Below are 21312 nucleotides of genomic sequence, written 5' to 3' on the forward strand. Positions count from 1 at the left end.
ACAAAAACAATATCAGCAAATTCAGAAAAATTGAAGTTGTACCAAGCATATTTTCTGATCATAAAGCCTTGAAACTAGAATTCAACTGCAAAAAAGAGGAAAAAAATCCCACAAAAATGTGGAAACTAAACAACATACTTTTAAAAAATGAATGGGTCAAAGAAGAAATAAGTGCAGAGATCAAAAGATATATACAGACTAATGAAAATGACAATACGACATATCAGAATCTATGGGATGCAGCAAAAGCAGTGATAAGAGGGAAGTTCATATCGCTTCAGGCATATATGAACAAATAAGAGAGAGCCCAAGTGAACCACTTAACTTCCCACCTTAAGGAACTAGAAAAAGAAGAACAAAGACAACCCAAAACCAGCCGAAGAAAGGAGATAATAAAAATCAGAGCAGAAATAAATGAATTAGAGAACAGAAAAACTATAGAAAAAATTAATAGAACAAGGAGCTGGTTCTTTGAAAAGATCAACAAAATTGACAAACCCTTGGCAAGACTTACCAAGGAAAAAAGAGAAAGAACTCATATAAACAAAATCCAAAATGAAAGAGGAGAAATCACCACGGACACCGTAGATATACAAAGAATTATTGTAGAATACTATGAAAAACTTTATGCCACTAAATTCAACAACCTAGAAGAAATGGATAAATTCCTAGAAAAATACAACCTTCCTAGACTGAGTCAAGAAGAAGCAGAAAGCCTAAACAGACCTATCAGTAGAGAAGAAATAGAAAAAACCATTAAAAACCTCCCCAAAAATAAAAGTCCAGGCCCTGACGGCTATACCAGCGAATTTTATCAAACATTCAAAGAAGACTTGGTTCCTATTCTACTCAAAGTCTTCCAAAAAATTGAAGAAGAAGCAATACTTCCAAACACATTTTATGAGGCCAACATAACCCTCATACCAAAACCAGGCAAGGATGGCACAAAAAAAGAAAACTACAGACCAATATCTCTAATGAATACAGATGCTAAAATACTAAACAAAATACTAGCAAATCGAATACAACAACATATTAAAAAAATAATACATCATGATCAAGTGGGATTCATCCCAGAATCTCAAGGATGGTTCAACATACGTAAAACGGTTAATGTAATACACCATATCAACAAAACAAAGAACAAAAACCACATGATCTTATCAATAGATGCAGAAAAGGCTTTCGATAAAATACAACACAATTTTATGTTTAAGACTCTCAACAAAATGGGTATAGAAGGAAAATATCTCAACATGATAAAGGCCATATATGATAAACCATCAGCTAACATCATATTAAATGGCACTAAACTGAAGGCTTTCCCCCTTAAATCAGGAACAAGACAGGGTTGTCCACTCTCTCCACTCTTATTTAATGTGGTACTAGAGGTTCTAGCCAGAGCAATCAGACAAGACAAAGAAATAAAAGGCATCCATATCGGAAAAGAAGAAGTAAAGGTATCACTTTTTGCAGATGATATGATCCTATACATCGAAAACCCCAAAGAATCCACAAAAAGACTACTAGAAACAATAAGCCAATACAGTAAGGTCGCAGGATACAAAATTAACATACAGAAGTCAATAGCCTTTCTATATGCCAACAATGAAACAACTGAGAAGGAACTCAAAAGAATAATCCCCTTCACGATTGCAACAAAAAAAATAAAATACTTAGGAATAAACATAACAAAGAATGTAAAGGACTTATATAATGAAAACTATAAACCATTGTTAAGGGAAATCGAAAAAGATATAATGAGATGGAAGAATATACCTTGTTCTTGGCTAGGAAGAATAAATATAATCAAGATGGCTATATTACCCAAAGCAATATACAAATTTAATGCAATTCCCATCAAAATTCCAATGACATTTTTTAAAGAAATAGAGCAAAAAATCATCAGATTTATATGGAACTATAAAAAACCCCGAATAGCCAAAGCAATCCTAAAGAAAAAGAATGAAGCTGGGGGCATAACAATACCTGACTTCAAACTCTATTATAGGACCACGACAATCAAAACAGCATGGTATTGGCAGAAAAATAGACACTCAGACCAATGGAACAGAATAGAAAGTCCAGAAATAAAACCACATATATATAGTCAAATAATTTTTGATAAAGGGGCCAACAACACACAATGGAGAAAAGAAAGCCTCTTCAATAAATGGTGCTGGGAAAACTGGAAAGCCACATGCAAAAGAATGAAACTGGACTACAGTCTCTCCCCCTGTACAAAAATTAACTCAAAATGGATCAAAGATCTAAACATAAGACCTGAAACAATTAAGTACATAGAAGAAGACATAGGTACTCAACTCATGGACCTGGGTTTTAAAGAGCATTTTATGAATTTGACTCCAATGGCAAGAGAAGTGAAGGCAAAAATTAATGAATGGGACTACATCAGACTAAGAAGTTTTTGCTCAGCAAGGGAAACTGATAACAAAATAAACAGAAAGCCAACTAAATGGGAAATGATATTTTCAAACAACAGCTCAGATAAGGGCCTAATATCCAAAATATACAAAGAACTCATAAAACTCAACAACAAACAAACAAACAATCCAATAAAAAAATGGGAAGAGGATATGAATAGACACTTCTCCCAGGAAGAAATACAAATGGCCAACAGATATATGAAAAGATGCTCATCTTCTTTAGCTATTAGAGAAATGCAAATCAAAACGGCAATGAGATACCACCTCACACCTGTTCGATTAGCTGTTATTAGCAAGTCAGGTAATAGCAAATGTTGGAGAGGCTGTGGAGAAAAAGGAACCCTCATACACTGTTGGTGGGAATGTAAAGTAGTACAACCATTATGGAAGAAAGTATGGTGGTTCCTCAAAAAACTGAAAATAGAACTACCTTATGACCCAGCAATCCCTCTACTGGGTATATATCCCCAAAACTCAGAAACATTGATACGTAAAGACACATGCAGCCCCATGTTTATTGCAGCATTGTTCACAGTGGCCAGGACATGGAAACAACCAAAAAGCCCATCAATAGATGACTGGATAAAGAAGATGTGGCACATATACACTATGGAATACTACTCAGCCATAAGAAATGATGACATCGGAACATTTACAGCAAAATGGTGGGATCTTGATAACATGATACGAAGCGAAATAAGTAAATCAGAAAAAAACAGGAACTGTATTATTCCATACGTAGGTGGGACATAATAGTGAAACTAAGAGACATTGATAAGAGTGTGGTGGTTACGGGGGGGGAGGGGGGAATGGGAGAGGGATAGGGTGTGGGAGGGGCACAAAGAAAACAAGATAGAAGGTGACAGAGGACAATCTGACTTTGGGTGGTGGGTATGCAACATAATTGAACGACAAGATAACCTGGACTTGTTATCTTTGAATATATATATCCTGATTTATTGATGTCACCCCATTAAAAAAATAAAATTATAAAAAAAAAAAAATTAAAAAAAAAAAAAAAGATGTGGTACATATACACTATGGAATACTACTCAGGTGTAAGAAATAATGACATGGGATCATTTACAACAAAATGGATGGATCTTGATAACATCATACGGAATGAAATAAGTAAATCAGAAAAAAACTAAGAACTGCATGATTCCATACATAGGTGGGACATAAAAACGTGACTAAGAGACATGGACAAGAGTGTGGTGGTTATGGGGGGGGGTGGAGAAGCGGGAGGGAGAGGGGTATGGGGAGGGTGAGGGGCACAAAGAATACCAGATAGAAGTTGATGGAGAACAATCTGACTTTGGGTGATGGGTATGCAACATAATTGAATGACAAGATAACCTGGAGATGTTTTCTTTGAACATATGTACCGTGATTTATTGATGTCACCCCATTAAAATTAATAAAAAATTAAAAAATAAAATAATATAATATTCTTTAAAATTTTTGAAAAAGCACAAAGAAACTACAACAAAAAAGAAAAGTTGATACTGCTGCTATGGGAGATACCAATCAGGGTGGAGATGTTGCTGCCATGGAAGATAGGAAAGCTGTTTCCATGGTGGTCGAGGAGGTCACTTTCTACCAGTGGTGAAGAGATCTCTTCTGGTAAAGAAGATTAATTTAAATTTAGGGGTCCAATGTCCCCAGCTCCATCAAGGTCTTTCCACAGGTTCTTATCCCAGCTTATTGGATCTCATTTTTTTATAAGCCCTGCCCTCATTTTAATATTAGCTATCCGTCAAAGCTGAGAGTTCAACTTCCATTGTAATTTATGAAGTCACTGGATGAGGTTCTGCACTTAATTTTCAGCAATTTCAGCCCTGCAGCTAAAAGAGATAGGGTCTTGTATGGCTAGGGCCACCACTGTGGCCATTCACATGCAGGTTGTAAAGCCAGTAGCCAGGGCCACCATCACAGCCACCTGGCCCATGCAGGTTCGTATTAGATTCGGACAGACGGTAATGAAACAACGGAGCCATGAACTGATGGGCCATCATCTTTATCCTAGCTTACACCCAGTGGGCAAGAAATACACACAGTGAGAAAACACTTTCCTTTCCATTCAGGGCTCCCAAATCCATTGACTTATCTGAGTTTCCTATAATCATAGTTTTCCTACCTCACCAGCCTTATTTACCTCTGTTCCCCATCTCCTTCTCTCTGCACAAACTGGCTTCTCCTTCAGCACTCTGCCATCTTGGCTGCTACACCTCTCCTCCATGTGGCCTTTCTCTCAATTATAGGACCAATCCTAATTTTGTGTCTAATTTCAATGCTTGCCCCTTTCTTTATCAAGTTCCTACAGGCTTGAATGAGAGAAATCTCCAGGATTACCTACAAACAAATGCTTTTACATCCCTACTCCATCTACCCCAGGGAGAGGTTCATGAAGGAGGTCCCCAATAGGGATATCCACAATATAGGGATAACAGCAGGAAGTAGCTCCAGAAGATGGCCGGTCCAAGACAAACCTCCTTCCTAAACCCTACCAGGCGTCCCCAAACTACGGCCCGCGGGCCTCAATGAAGCCCCCTGAGGCCATTTATCCAGCCCCCACTGCACTTCTGGAAGGGGCACCTCTTTCATTGGTGGTCAGTGAGAGGACCACTGTATTTGGCAGCCCTCCAATGGTCTGAGGGATAGTGAACTGGCCCCCTGTGTAAAAAGTTTGGAGACTCCTGCTCCTTCCCCCACCTCTTTTCCTTTTTATCATACCACAGAGTTGAGAAATGATAGATATATGAATTTACCAGAACTTCCAACTGCTCTTTGGTTGTCCCACCTGGCTGCCTGACCTCACCCTTACCTACTGGATAATCGCCCCTGAGGCAGAAAAGTTCCAGAAAGCTGATCAACTGCCCAAGAAGGAGCATTTCGGAAAGCTGAAATCCTAAAACCACAGTAAAATTCATCTCATAATCTGTAACCGGTGCCCGCCCGTCTCCCCTGGAGAAGTGCCCGGCAGGGTTCCTTTCTTTCTTTCAATAAAGCCTGTTACTCTGGTCTTTTCGGACTCCCATGGATTCCAACAATTATTATTATTATTTTGCCATTAAATCTTTAAATGTTTGCTAGAATTTACCAAGTGGACCTCAGTTTTAGTTGTTGGAAAATTTTTTTATTACCTTTTGTTTCTGTGAGCACAGTAGTAATTCATGTCTTGTCTTTCATTCATGATTTTAGTAACTTGAGTTTATTTGAGCCAAACTGAAGATAATTGTCAGGAAGCAAAAATGTCAATGGAATGAGAAAATAGCAGTTTCACCACTTATTTTATACGTCAGAATCACAGGAGAAGGTGTAAAGGGGTTACATGAAATCCTTGGCCATAGATTAGGGAAGCTGGTGAAAGCAAAACAGGGAAATCTGTGATTGGGTAAAAAGTAAAAGGTATAGATAGACACATACTTCTTTTACATAGGTAGGTAGAAGATACTTAACAGCGTGATAATAATAACAATGAGAGGATTTGTGGGCTCTGTGAGCTGGCTGTGCCTGAGGGGTCTAGAAAAGATTACTCTTACATTTCAAAAGGCATGTTATTTTTACATTTCAAAGGTATATTATTGTAGATGCAAACGAGACAATAGACAGGCTCAGTTAAGGTAAACATTGAGCTTTGTTAGGGAAAAATACCACCCTGGGACAGGACTACCGGCCATGAACTGCTTTAGTTAGAAAGTTTTCATTTCAGACCATTCTGTGTGGTTACTTTAGGCCTTTGAGTTTATAAGGCTGCCATGTAGGCCTCCCCTGCACTTTTCAGGTTTAGTATGTGCCCCCTCTTGCATCCACAGTTTTTTTTAAAGAGTTTAAAGCGAAAGTGAGTTTTTTAGTAAAGCAGTGAGACAGAAAGTGGCTACTCTACAGGCACAGCTATCTCATTTGCTCTTATTTTTGTGGTGTATTATGGTGAAAGTTTACATTATTGATTTTGGAGCTTTTCTTTTTAATATAGGCAGTTACACCTTTAAATTTCTAAGCACTGTTTAGATACATTCATAAGTTTTATATTGTCTTCATTGTAATTAATTAAAAGTATTTTAAATTTTTCCTTTGATTTCTTCTTTGGTTATTTAAGAATGTGCTGTTCAATTTCCAAATATTTGTAAGTTTCCCAATTTTCTTTGTTATTGACTTTTAATTTAATTCCACTGTTATAAGACAATATAACTTGTATCATTTATATTCTTTTAAAACGATCAAGTTTTGTTTTGTTCTAGAATATAGTCTATTGTAAAGAATGTTCCATGTGTTGTTTTTTTTTGTTTGTTTTTTTTTTTGGACAGAGACAGAGAGAGGGTGTCCCAGTAGAGCCCAAGCTCTATGTCGATCAGGTGTCTCTGATTCAACTTCTCCGTGCAGTGGGGACTCTCCTGCTTATCAGCAGGGCTGGCAGCCTCTTCGAGACTACTCTTGAGGCAGCTATGAGGATACTACTGTTAAGTGTCACCAGAGGAAGACACGACCAACACACAAATTAGTTGCAATAATCACACAGACAATTTATTACTCACAAATCCTTTTGGCATGCCTGGGTACAGCTTACGGGGGCCCCGTCGGCGTGCTCCTCTCAGCTGGCTTTGGTCAGAGCTCAGAGTGGCGTGGAGACAGTCCACATCAACTTTGGAGTCTGGGAGACTACTGCAGTAGGAGGCCCTCAGCTTTAGTACCCTTTCTGGCCAATGCCTTTTAACAGGTGTCAATCTACAGGATTATCACCTCAAACCACCTTTCTGGGAGTTCCTCGCAGGGAATCCCCTTTATGTCAATCAACTGAAATGTTTACATTCAACCACTTTTTAAAATGTTCTTACTTTCATTAATTTACAAAGTTAATGTAAATAATACCAAGCTACTTCTTATCTGAGTATAACTTCACACACATACTAACTGGGCTCTGCTTGAAAGTCAGAGTCTGTTTATCACATTACAGAGTTATGGCACTAAGCCACTATATTAATTCCTATCCCAATGGCAATTAAATAATTTTATTTAATTTTAATAATTATTTTTAGTATTCTTGTAATTACTTTTATATATCTTCCATATTTTTATATTTCTATATATTTAATTACTATAACCTTATATTACTACAACATTGGGATAGATAGGGACAGATAGGAAGGCAGAGAGATGAGAAGCATCAATTTTTCTTTGCAGCACCTTAGTTGTTCATTGATTGCTTTCTCATATATGCCGTAACCATGGGGCTACAGCAGACTGAGTGACCCCTCCTTTAAGCCAGCGACCTTGCTCCAAGCTCGTGAGTTTTGCTCAAACCAGATGAGCCCACACTCAAGCTGGCAACCTCGGGGTCTTGAATCTGGGTCCTCTGCAACCCAGGCCGACACTCTATCCACTGTGCCACCACCTGGTCAGGCCCATGTGTATTCGAGAAGAATGTATACTATGCTATTGTTGGGTATAGTATCTGTAAATATCTATTAGGTCTAGTTTTATTATAGTATTGTTCAAGTCTTCTGTTTCCTTATTGATCTTTTGCCCAGTTGTTTCATCCATTACTGAAAATAGTGTATTGAATTTCCCAGCTATTCTCTTTGAATTGTCTGTTTCTACCTTCATTACTGTCAGTTTTTACTTCACATATTTTGGTACTCTGCTATTAAGTACATACATGCTTATAATTGTTATAGTTCTTCCTGATGTATTGAGACTTCTATCATAAAATACTCATTTTAATTCTAATAACATTTTGGTTTTATTTTTTTTTATTTTATTTATTTACAGGGACAGACAGAGTCAGAGAGAGGGATAGATAGGGACAGACAGACAGGAATGGAGAGAGATGAGAAGCATCAATCATCAGTTTTTCGTTCTGACACCTTAGTTGTTCATTGATTGCTCTCATATGTGCCTTGACCGACAGCAGACTGAGTAACCCCTTGCTGGACAAGGGCCTTGGGTCCAAGCTGGTGAGCTTTTTGCTCAAGCTGGCGACCTCGGGATCTCGAACCTGGGTCCTTCCGCATTCCAGTCTGACGCTCTATCCACTGCGCCACTGCCTGGTCAGGCACATTTTGGTTTTTAAAATTTTATTTCTTCTACTATTAGTAGGATACTCCAGCTTTCTTTGGTTGTTGTCTGCATGGTATATATATTTCCATTCATTTAATTTTAATCTATTTATATCTTTGAATCAGAAGTGTTTTACTTATAGACTGCATATAGTTGGATATTTCCCCCCCCATTGGATTAATTCATTCATAGTTAATGGGTTGTTGATATATTTTACTTTACATATGTCATTTTACTCTTCCTCCAGATTTACTGAGATATAATTGACACATAACATTATATAAGTTTAAGGTATACAATGTAATGATTTGATAAAAATGTATATTCTGAAATGATTATCATACAAAGTTAGTTTTCACATCCTTCACCTCACATAATTCTATTTCGTTGTTAAGAACATTTAAGATGTACTGTCGTAGCAACTTTCAGGTGTACAATACATTATTGTTAACTATAATCACCATGCTGTACATTAGTGTTGATAGTTTAGCTAAACTACTCCATCCACAACAATGCTGTGTTGGCATCCATTTTGAATAGACAAGTGGCCTGCAGTGCCCTTGAACTGACACTAGCTCCTTCCAGGAGCCATTGCCCTAGATAACATTCTGCAGAGTCACAAGTAAATATAAGTTCCTAATATGACTCTCTCAAGGCTTTTGTGATAAGCAGTCTCCACTGACTCCCAGGGTTTTTCCCTTGTGTACACCTTAGACAAAACCCCTGCAAAGCTGACCAAACACCTGCTCGTTTTGGTTTGAATTGACTAATCCAGCTTAAGCCCAATAACCCCAAAGCATTCCAGACTTGGACCCTAATAAAGTCATTTGTCCCAGGACCTGCTGCTCTCTCAGCCTGTATAATGCCTTGACCTTCCTACATTGCCCCTTGAGACATGCTGTGCACCTCCCCCAGAACTTATGAGTAATAAACTTCTTTATACCAATTACCTTATGGACATTTGTTGAACTGAGGCTCACCATCCAACATCCTGAGGCTCTACTTAATAAATAATAATTTAACAAAGTAACAACTATTAGATTCCCAGAACACATTTCCCTTAAAACAAGAAATTTGTAATCTTTTGACCAACATCTTTTCATTTCCTCACTCTGCTGCCCTTGGCAACCACCGCTTTACTGTTCTTATGAGTTTGGCTTTTTTAGATTCCATATATAAGCAACATCATACAGTATTTGTCTTTCTCTCTATGCCTTACACCTTTTAGCAAAATGCCCTCAAGTTTCATCCATGTAGCTGCAAATAGAAGGATTTTTTAAGGCCAAATAATATATCATTGTGTTGATATATGTATATTTTCTTTATCCATTCATCCATGGATAGACAATTAGGTTGTTTTCATGTCTTGGCAACTGTGAATAATGCTGATGTAAACATGGAGGTGCAGATATCTGCGTAAGACAGTGATTTCCTTTTTCTTAAACATATACCTGGCTGTGAGATTTCTGGGTAACAAGGTAGTTCTATTTACAAAATTTTAAGTAACACCCATACTGTTTTTCCATAGTGGAAATTTACATTCCCACCAATAGTTGTGTCATATTACTTTTGGGTTTTTTTTTTTTTTTCATTTTTCTGAAGCTGGAAACAGGGAGAGACAGTCAGACAGACTCCCGCATGCGCCCGACTGGGGTCCACCCGGCACGCCCACCAGGGGCGACGCTCTGCCCACCAGGGGGCAATGCTCTGCCCATCCTGGGCGTCGCCATGTTGCGACCAGAGCCACTCTAGCGCCTGGGGCAGAGGCCAAGGAGCCATCCCCAGCGCCCGGGCCATCTTTGCTCCAATGGAGCCTTGGCTGCGGGAGGGGAAGAGAGAGACAGAGAGGAAAGCACGGCGGAGGGGTGGAGAAGCAAATGGGCGCTTCTCCTGTGTGCCCTGGCCGGGAATCGAACCCGGGTCCTCCGCACGCTAGGCCGACGCTCTACCGCTGAGCCAACCGGCCAGGGCAGGTTTGTTTTTTTTTTTGTTTTTTTTTAAATGTGTGTGTAGCCCTTCTTGCTCCTCTATTCCTTCTTTACTGTCTTTTTTTGCATTAAGTGAATCTTTTCCAAGGCAGCATTTATATTCCTTTAATGATTTTTTCTCTATATTTTGTGAGTTGTTTCTTTAGTGGCTGTTCTGGAGCTTATTTTGTACACTAACTCATCATAATCAGTTTAAGATTAATACTAACTTAATTCTGCTGAGATATAGAAATGTTACTACTATATAAGTCTACCCCATTTCCTTCCTTTTGTGGTTTATAAAATATATACATTACCTCTAAAAGAATTATTTTCCAGCAGAAATTTTGAGGGAGTGTGACCCTGGCAACACTTTGATTTGGGGCTTCTAGCCTCCAGAAAAATGTGACAGAACATATTACTGTCATTTTAAGTCACCCAGTTTGCTGTACTTTGTTATAGTAGCCCTAAGAGGCCAATTTACCTATCAAGTAAACATTCTAGATATTTTTTTTCTGTGTAAATCCACATTTGCTTTATTTTCTGTAGTTTTTCTTCCCCTCGCAATTATGCTCTTTGCGACAAGGTTAAGACTAGTGATTTTAATTGCAAAAAAGCAATTCTTTGTCAGCATTAAGTTTATCCTGAACAAGAAATAAACACTTCTTATATTGTTTACACATTTTTATAACTTTTAACAACCTAGTCATTACAGTCAAGAGAACAGCAGAAATGTTGTGCCAATTTATTGACATTGCTTGTCATCTCCAAATTCTCCCTTATTCAATGTTCTGTGAAAGTGAATCTGGGTGATTTACATATGTCAGCAGAGGTAACTGGAAAAACAGTGCAGCAATAGAGTGTTTTGCTTCTTGTCTCTGGTGAGCTTACTGGGTAGGCTGCTTCTACAGCTTGTGCAGCTTTCTCCAGTGCCTATCTCCTGCAGTGCATGGTGGGTTGGTTTGGGTAGCACCCAGCAGCTTCCACCAGCATGCTCCCTCTGATGGCTTTGTAGTAAATTGCCTCTGGTGACCAAGTTCACTGTGAACATACATACTTTCTAGGCACCCCTAGAGGGCTGATTCCAGAGGGTAGGTTTCTGGGAAGTTCCAACGGGTGGAGGTCCAGTATTCTGCCTTCAAGCTATGACAGCACCTTTTTTCTCATTGAACGAATCTCCGCTGGTTACCACCTCCAACCAGGTCTGGATTTTAGCCATGGTTATAGAATAGGGGTTCGAATATTCTATTTTAGCTTTAGGGGTAGTGGTCTATCTGGTGTTATAGTTTATCTTATATCTGTTATTCTTATATTCTTTAGAATTCTCTTTACTCCTTACTAGGTAATCCTTCATTATTCCAATCTCCTATTCTTATTAATCAGTCTGTATTTTAAACCTTCTCTATTAAAATAACTGTGTGACTTTTCTTTCTGGACTGCACTCAGATTGACCCTGAAGCAGTCATTGGAATACCAAATACCAATGATCTATAAATTTTGCTATATAACACAAATAAATTCACATAACTTTTGCAGCAATTCCTATGAAGTGGGCATGACAAGAAGTCTTACTCACATTTTACAGATGAGAAATAAGGTTTACAGAATTTGAGTTGTCCAAAGTCATATAGTCATTTTTTATCATCTGTAAAATGGGATAACAAAAGAACCTACTCCTAGGGTCATTATAAAGACTGAATAAGGAAGAGTTCTTAGCATATGGTAATGGCTTGATGTTAAATGTTATATATATTACACTTGAACTATAAAAGAATTCAATCTGGTGTTTTGCTAAACTGTAATGAGTTGTCTAAGGGATTATGTATCTTTCCAATATCTAATTTATTCACTTGAATGATATTTGCTTTATCAAGTACTATTACCATAATGACCAAAGACAGCTCTATCATATCACAAGTACCTTGTGTGTGGTTATCTCTTTTTGAGGGGTAAAAACATGACCAGAGTGAGAACTAACTGATCTACATTAAGTTTGTATCAGCATATTGTCATTCTAGGTTCACTGTGGTCAATAGCTGAGCTCCGAGTGAGGAAAGCAAATTCCTAAGACTCCAACCCTAAACGTAATAAGGTTAACCTTCAAATTTGAATATTTATTTTTAAAATTTTTATTTATTGATTTTTAGCAAGAGAGGGAGGGAGGGAGAAGGGGAGGAGAAGAGGGAGAGGGAGAGAGAGAGAGAAAGAGAGAGAGGAATCTGTTTCCCTATGTGCCCTGACCAGGAATGGAACAGACAATCTCTGGGCTTCCAGAGGATGCTCTAACCAACTGAGCTATCCAGCCATGGCTGAACTTCAATGTTTCAATGTAAACAGTACATGCAGTTTAAACAGTATTTCTGGTGTCATCTGGTTCCGTTTCTATTAATTACTTCTTTTGGACAAGGCTTGAGGTGGGAACAGAATATGAAGGGAAAGTAGGTAAGGAGAACCAGTTTACTATGTGTTGGTCAAATAAGTTTGTAAATATATGTTTGGTCGCTTATAGTTTGCATTGGGTATGGGGGACAGGCTGTAAGCAGGCAGGGTGGTTATAGCCTAAGGCTTAGTTTTAAGACTAAGCTTTTCCCCACATCCTTGACTGTTACATGATGTGGGGTGGTGCACTGTCATGAGGAATCCCATTATATCTCAGATAAGTGACTTTGTGTCAGAGACTTCCTTGTTTGTATACTGGATTAAAGGTTTTGGTTTCTACACTGTAAAATGGGGCAGACTGGTAGCTTGCTTTCTCTTGGTTCCTGAGATTAGCATTAGAGAGGAGAGTAGAGAAAGGCCATGTGGAGGAGAGAAGAGGCAGATGGAAGAGTGCTGAGTGAGAAGCCAGTTGGTGCAGAGTTTGTGCAGAGAGAAGGAGATGGGGAACAGAGGTGAATAAGGCTGGTGAGCTAGAAACCTTTGATTCTAGGAAACTCAGATAAGTCAGTGGCTTTGAGAGCCCTGAATGGAAAGGGAAATGTTTTCCCATTGTGTGTATTTCTCACCTGCTGGGTGCAAGCTAGGATTAAAGGTAATGGCCCACCAATTCTTGGCTCAATCGGTTCATTACCATCTGAATCAAATTCGAACCTGCACAGGCCAGGCGGCTGTGAGGCTGTGATGGTAGCTGAGGCTACTGGCTTTACACTATGTGTGTCAATCACTGTACAAATACTTTGAACATTTAAGATTTCAATAAACCAAACACTGCAGGTCGGTACTGTACTAAGTGTATGGGGTTATATATTACCAAATGTTGCCAAAAACCTGTACAATACTACCTTGCATACATGCAAATCCATGGTTAATATAAAATGCTCTGGCAGTATTTGAATACACAATTAAAATTTATCCTACAGCAATGGGAGAGATGGAAGCACATGTGGAACTTTCATGAGGTAACAGAATAAAATGCTTTGTGTGTGACAGCAAACTCCTCCTGCAATATTTACCAGAATCGGGGGACATTTTCAGAACTGGTCTTCCTGTATAACAATATGAGCCCTGCACTCTGGACTGATAAGTACAGCACTTTCATCTGATACAAAATCGTTTTAAAGAGAAATGATGAAGTAGGGGCTCCTTTTCCTTCCTTAGAAACAAGATCCTTTAGCGGCTAGCCTCCTTTCCAGGGAGTAGAGACAAAACAAAAAAAAACAAACAAAAAACAAAACCTCCTCGGTTCTGTGGGGAAAACGAAAAAAAAAAAAAAAAGCCGCTGAGTCAAGCCAGCGCCTCACGTGTTTCTCATGATCACACCACAGGGAAACCTCCTCCAACGGAAAGGGTCCGAGTGCCCGCACAGGAAAGGCAACCGATTGTAGGGACCAGTGAAGAGAACGGCACCATAGAGTTCTACAGGGGCTGATAGAGCGTCAGCCCCCAGCTAGCACCTCCCCCTCCTTCCGGGAGCAGTAGCTAGGCAACCATTGGCCATCTGGGAGAATCGAGGCCAGGCTGCTCCCTTGGTGCCTCTGGCGGCGAAACATCGGCGCTGCAGGTCCCTCTCACAGTTTTTACCTTCCCCTCTCTCCACCCCCTTTACCCCCGCCCACCCCTCCGCCACTTGGACTCCTCCCTCTTCTTCTCTCTCTCCCTCTCCTTCCTCCTCCGCCTCCTCAGCTCTAGGGCTAGAATATCTATGGGTCGAAACGTGATGCGATGAATCCGAGAGAGACCGAAACTAGGACGAAGAGTGCAGCGGATACGGCGGGACTCCAGGACATGGGGGCTTCAGTACAATAGAGGAAGCGCCCCCACCCGCCACTGCTCGCCCCTCCGGATCGAAGCCCCCAAACTCCGTTGGGAAAAGGATGGCGGCGGCACCTACACAGATCGAAGCCGGTGGGTAGCTGTGTGGAAGGGCCAAGGGGATGGGGGCTTAGCGCGACGGATGTCAGTATCCTTTGAAACAGCTTCTATTTCTCTTCTTTGCCTCCCTCTTAACCTCTGCCCCCCTCTTTCTTAGAGCTGTATTACCTGATCGCTAGATTCTTGCAGTCCGGACCCTGCAACAAATCCGCTCAGGTGAGAGGGAGAAGGAGATGTGGGAGTCGTGGGGAATGGTCCCGAAGGGGAAGTCGAGGCAGCGGGGTGCGCGGTTCGGCCGAAGGAATGGCCGGCCTGTACTAGTCCTGCCATCAGCGACTGTTTGAAGCAGGGAGGGAGGAAGGGACCGCTGGGCCAAGCGGCTCCTCACATCCGTCTTTCCCTTTTGCTCAGGTGCTAGTGCAGGAGCTCGAAGAGCATCAGGTACGGAGCCCCCTCGGGGAGAGGTGGGGAGGGCTGGGGGGGGGGGCTGGCGGGCGGGAGTGCGGCGCTGGGACGGAGGGCAGGGGCCCACTGGGAGGCTGGAATCTGGGCACTCAGAGCTGTTGTCACTGGGGTGAACCGGCTGCTTCCCTCAAAAGGGGTGGGTGTCGCTGGGGTCTCAGCTCGCCCCCTCTTTATGCCTGTGGGAGGCGGTTTTTCAGCGTTTCCTCTCCTTCGCCCCCCCCCCCCCCCCACACACACACGACTAGTCTAGCTCTGGAGTCAGAGCTCCACGGCCGAGAGAAATCAAGACGCCGAAGGGTTGAGGACCGGGACCCGGGCGGATTCGGGCTGATGGGGAGCAGAGGCTTGGCCTTGATCGTTTGCCCCCCTCCTTTCTTTTCTCCGGCCCCCAGCTGATCCCGCGCCGCTTAGACTGGGAGGGGAAGGAGCATCGGAGAAGCTTTGAGGATCTGGTGAGGAAAGTTTTCATTGCAACTTACCCCAACTCTTTCTCTGCTCCCTCCCCATCTGCTTCCCCTAGCCCGCCCTCGACCCCTCAGCCTGCGAGGCTCTCGAGCTCCGTGTGGAGCTGAGGAGCGGCTGCCCCTTCCCCCCTCCCGAGTCGGAGAAAGCCTATCTTGCCCTCCCCTTGGCCTCGCTTGTTAACACCCGAGAACTTTGTAGAACGTGACTTGGTTATCAGAGATGCGGTAATGTGGATGAGGAATATGTAGCAAACATCGGGAAGACCCATTGTAGGGGGAAAAGGGAGAGAAACCAGGGGGTTATCTTGGGGCACGTACCATGGGCTGACGCTGGCCAATAGCAGCATTGGTAACAGCACGGAGTTCCGGATTAGTGGAAGAAAACGGGTTTCTGGTTGGTCCTGGCACGAAATACGGGAACTGAGGCCAGGCTCAGTCTTTTTGGGGGGTGGGGGACGAGGGAGGGGGCTCTGGAGGGGAGTTGACGGACCCGGATTGAGAAAAACGACAATTAAAAATAGGGAGTATTGAGCGAATTCCAAAATTTCGAGTACTGAATAAAAACAATCGTATATCTCAAATTTTATAAAACAGCTCATCAAATCATGATTAAATCGAATTTGTGCACAATATTAAATAACAGCTATAGATTGTGACCTTTTGAGAATTGATGAAACAGGATTTTAGGCTTACAAGGAGACAACAATGGCCAGATTCTAAAATAGAACGTACTTCAGTAAAGGGCCAAAGGCATTAGATTAACTGTTGTTTTTCCTACAGATATAATTTATAGTGTAAATGTACCTTCTGTTTAGCATTGATACACACAAAAAAAGTGATCTTTTTTATTTTGGGGAGGCTGTTTTATTGTATTAGCCACTGGCCCAGTGAATTAGAAAGAAATGAAAAAAATGAAAGTGTGATGTTACTAAAAATCTAAATTGAGCCATCTTTCAAATAAAACTCAAATGGGGAAAAATCGAACAAAGTTTTAAAAAGTTGGAGGGGTATGGTAGATTCTAAATATAAATAAAATGATTTAAAATTTGTTTGCAATAAGACAGTATTTTAATTGCTTTGGTGTTAATTTGGCATTTCTCTTTGTATTAAATTACAATAATGAGGCCACAGTAATGATTACCAAATCTGCTATTTTTCTTATTTTTCGCAAATCACAGAAAATGGTACAATGATTGTGATAAGGATAAACTCCACCATCTGTTCTCATAGTAAAAAATTCACAGGTGGACAAAAATTATTTTTTTAAAAACTATATATATATATATATATATATATATATATATATATAGTTTTTAAAAACTATATATATATATATAACTATATATATATTATTATTAGTTTAATTAGTACTCAGACTTTTTATTGAATTTAAGTGCTGCTAAAAAAGGGCAACAACAGTGCCTACCAATATATATTTTAACATTTAATGACTAATGTGGTGTTGAAGATGGAGTTTTGTACTTAGGTGTGTTTAAAATGTTTTTGTTTACTTTTTTCTCTAAGTGGGTCATTTTAAGTAAGTAGAAAAGACTTAAAAGGAAAAAGTTGTTTAAAGGTTAACTTAACAGTAACAGAAAGTAAATGAACACCAAAATTATTAAAAATAGAGGGTCTCCTAACACACACACACACACACACACACACACACACACACACACGAAAAGCCCAGTCTATTGGATTTCCTTTTCTTATATTGTAAAGACATATTTTAAGTAGTTGTAATCAATGTCCATTTTATGCTTTATATTTTCTTCCTTAACACTTATACATATGCTTATCTGTATTTGACTACTCATTATTTTAATAATAATAAGATATTCATTTGTATTTAAGCTGCTGTGATTAGAACTTAACTTCCAGTTGATCACTTTAGTTACTTCCAGTTTTTCACTAATATATTTGCATAGTTAACTCGTCTTTCTGCTTTTTTTTTTCTTCTTTTCTTTTCTCTGAGTTTTTTTCCTGGGCTGTACTTTTAAAGTGGAGTTATTAGGTCAAAGGGTCGCATTATTTTTATAGCTCTAGTTATATATATTCTAAGATTACTTCCTGGAAAATAGATTATCCTAATTTATAGTTTCACCATCTAGGTACTTAACAGTGAATTTTTAATTTTTTTTTACATCTTTTGGTAGCCTTAATTGGTGAAAGTAGTTCCTAGCTGATTTAATTAGCTTTTTTCCATTGTTAATGAAGCTTAAACTTTAACCAGTTATTTTTTTAATTGTTAATCCATTTGTATATCCCTACCTAGACTTGATTTTCACTTTTATCATTTTACGTGGTTTCATATTTTTATTTTTGTATACACATAATTTCTTCTATTGTTTGAACATTGTTTATAGTTAAATAGTCTTGTTTTTAATTTAATTTTTATATTTGAACACTTAGGTTTTATTTTTCCATGCCGGGATCCACTTTTTCTAGGAATATTCCATTTTGATACTATGGTCTTATTTTAGCAAATGTCTTGCTCTCTGTCTATAGATTTCTTTGTAATAGAAGAAGAGACAGGGCTGAGTGAGATTTTGAATAGAAGGAAAAGAAGTGTAGTGGCAGAGAATTGAGTGGGTAGTGTTAAATTGATTCTAGATTCAGCAGTTGTATTGTTGATTTAAATTATTACACATTTGACCTCTGATTTTGAGTAGCTTCATTATGGAAGAGATGGATTTTTTTTCTCCCTTGAGGTAGTATTTATTTTTTTTGAGAACTTTTATGAGTTTCTTTGAGCCAAACTGACTACATATGCCGGGAAACAAGATCTCAAATGCTGCATGGGGTAGGTATTTTTAAAAATGGTATTAGAACAATAGATTTATACAGTATGATCTTTGATTTACCTACATATTTTGGATTGGAATTTAGGGCAAAATATTAATGAGTAGTATAGTCATATATGTACTTAACAGTATTAATAAGTAGTACAATCTGGTATGTTAAATTATATAACAACACTTCACATTTAAGATGTAAGGAGGTATAAAAAGAAAGAATACAAATGCGTAATGAAGAGGTGAAGGACTATACACAAATATTCAAAATACTGAATTGGGGTTGAACATCTATGTATATACTACATGTTTAAAAAATCCTGCCTTTCTATCCATGTGCATACTTTTGCTGAAATTGTCTGTACTGCTTAACTTGATTTATTCAGAAGAATATTAAGATAATAAGTTGCTAACTCCTGTCCCTATTACATATTCTAGAAAGTCCTCCTTTTTAGTTTTTCAATCTGATTTAATGTTTTAATTAAAATTTGGACTATAAGGGAAGGTACTCTTTTGTTAATTACTGGCAAGCAAGTATTGATATATCCAGACCTGAAATGCTTTTAAAACATGTCAGTGCATGAAATGTTAGTCAGTTTATGTTAAACTGTATGGTTTTTGAATATGGCATCCAAAATAAAACATTCTAAGTTAATTTTAAGAATTTTAATTAATGTTACAAGGAGATTTGGAAGTGATCGTGATTGTTTCTGAAGTTTGATCTGGGTCTTTTTCTTCATATCTGCTTGACTTATTTACAACATAATAGAATTAGATTTGCTTCTTACAATTCATCTTAAGGTAGGTAATTTAAATAATTACAGATGTTCTTTCATTTGTGGTGACCCTGTTGAATTGTTGGATATTTTATTACTTCCTCCATGGGGCTTTATTGGGGAGGACAGAGTAATGAGGGGGACGCATGTGTTTAAATAAGCAATTTTTGTTAATATACACATTCATATACTAAAATGCTGACTTGGAAACTTTTCAAAGTCAATTTTAAGATTTTTAATCATTTTAAGGGTACTCATATCATAATACTGCCCAAAGGCATAGTTATCTTTAGATGTGGTATATATTTTTATATTTGTTCAATATTACCATCTATACGATTGAAAGTACCAATTAATGTTTACATTTGAAATGACATAGATTGTATTACCTTTATTTTATATACAAATAACTTGAAGCAATTGTATGCTCTTCAAAAACTTTCATCAAGATTGTATGTTCACTACTATCTTTAAAAAGAATACATGTATCTATAATGAGAAGTCATTATAAGAACTTATATCTGCATATAACGTATTTAAGTTTAAAAGTGTTTTCACATCTCATTTATACTCATCGTTTTAAAACACCACATTTGGATACCTGTTTTCTCTATTTCTTACCTTACCCAGCTCTTGTTCTTTAATTACTAGTAATAACTTACATTGTCTGTTAGAAAAGTATCTTTGAGTGCTGGTAGCGTAGTTATTGCATCCCTCAGTGTGGAAGCAATTTAAGCATGTGTGATTTATTAACTGTTGTGTGGATACACAGCCATCGTTAGGAAGAACAGAATGCATCTTGGGAAACCAGAAAGCATGTATTGCTCAAGCTCAGTGTGAATATAATGCTAACTCATAGGTATTATGGCAGAGAGCAATGAATGTCTGAAAACTAGTATTCTTTTTTTTTTAAAAAAAAAAACACTGATTTTAGAGAGAGAAAGAAAAAGAAACATTGGTTAGTCATTCTACTTACTTATGCATTCATTGGTTGATTCTTGTATGTGTCCTGACTGGAATCGAACCTGCAACCTTAATTATTGGGACAATGCTCCAACCAACTACCCAGATACCCAACCACCCAACCACCAACCAGGGGCTGAAAACTAGTCTTCTTTACTACTGATTTGCTTGAGCCACGTGGTCATTCTTTCTGTAATACATTGACTGAAGCTATTTGTCTCGATTCATCCTTGGCCTTCCCCCCCCACACACACACACACGCTAGGGTTCTAGGTACATACCTTAGATAATTAAAATCCTTTGGGAGATTTATCATTAGTCCTAGGAAAACTGGTATCTTAGCACAAATGAGATGATATAAAGAAAATGATGAGAGCCTGGCCTGGGGTGGAGCAGTGGATTGACCCTTGACCTGGAACACTAAGGGTGGCAGTTCAAAACTCTGGGCTTGCCTGGTCAAGGCACATACAACTAGCAAGCAATAAACAACTAAAGTGAAGAACCTATACGTTGAAACCTCTCATTCCACCCACCTCTCTGTAAAATCAACAAATAAAATCATAAAAAATAAAAGAAGAAAATGATGAGAGTTGTTGCTGTTGGGGTGAATGTTCCTTTATAAAATATTGTCCTGAAAACACCTTTGCCAAATTTGAAATTAGTATCATTTGTGTATTCTCATTCTTTACTGATACTTATTATTATTATTATTATTATTATTATTTTTTTTTTACAGAGACAGAGATTCAGAGAGAGGGATAGACAGGGACAGACAGACAGGAACAGAGAGATAAGAAGCATCAATTTTTAGTTTTTCATTGCACATTGCGACATCTTAGTAGTTCATTGATTGCTTTCTCAAATGTGCCTTGACCTCAGGCCTTCATCAGACCAAGTAATCCCTTGCTCGAGCCAGCGACCTTGGGTCCAAGCTGGTGAGCTTCTGCTCGAAGCAGATGAGCCCGCGCTCAAGCTGGAGACCTCGGGTTCTTGAACCTGGGTCCTCGGCATCCCAGTCTGACGCTCTATCCACTGCGCCACTCCCTGGTCAGGCTGATACTTAT

General features: G+C 38.9%; 1 protein-coding gene across 1 annotated transcript in view; it reads left to right on the top strand.

Annotated features, from left to right (window-relative positions):
• The first annotated feature begins 14577 nt into the window (after nucleotides 1-14577).
• Nucleotides 14578-21312, top strand: part of BRWD3 (bromodomain and WD repeat domain containing 3) — a 132500-nt gene continuing 125765 nt past the window's right edge. Inside the window, exons 1-4 of the mRNA XM_066248791.1 lie at nucleotides 14578-14818; nucleotides 14943-15001; nucleotides 15197-15226; nucleotides 15643-15702. Coding sequence (XP_066104888.1) covers nucleotides 14788-14818; nucleotides 14943-15001; nucleotides 15197-15226; nucleotides 15643-15702 — 180 coding nt within the window. The 5' untranslated portion in view covers nucleotides 14578-14787. The remainder of the gene's footprint in view (nucleotides 14819-14942; nucleotides 15002-15196; nucleotides 15227-15642; nucleotides 15703-21312) is intronic.

This window comes from Saccopteryx bilineata, chromosome X (genome assembly GCF_036850765.1).
Source record: "Saccopteryx bilineata isolate mSacBil1 chromosome X, mSacBil1_pri_phased_curated, whole genome shotgun sequence".
In the NCBI taxonomy this organism is placed as follows: Eukaryota; Metazoa; Chordata; class Mammalia; order Chiroptera; family Emballonuridae; genus Saccopteryx; species Saccopteryx bilineata.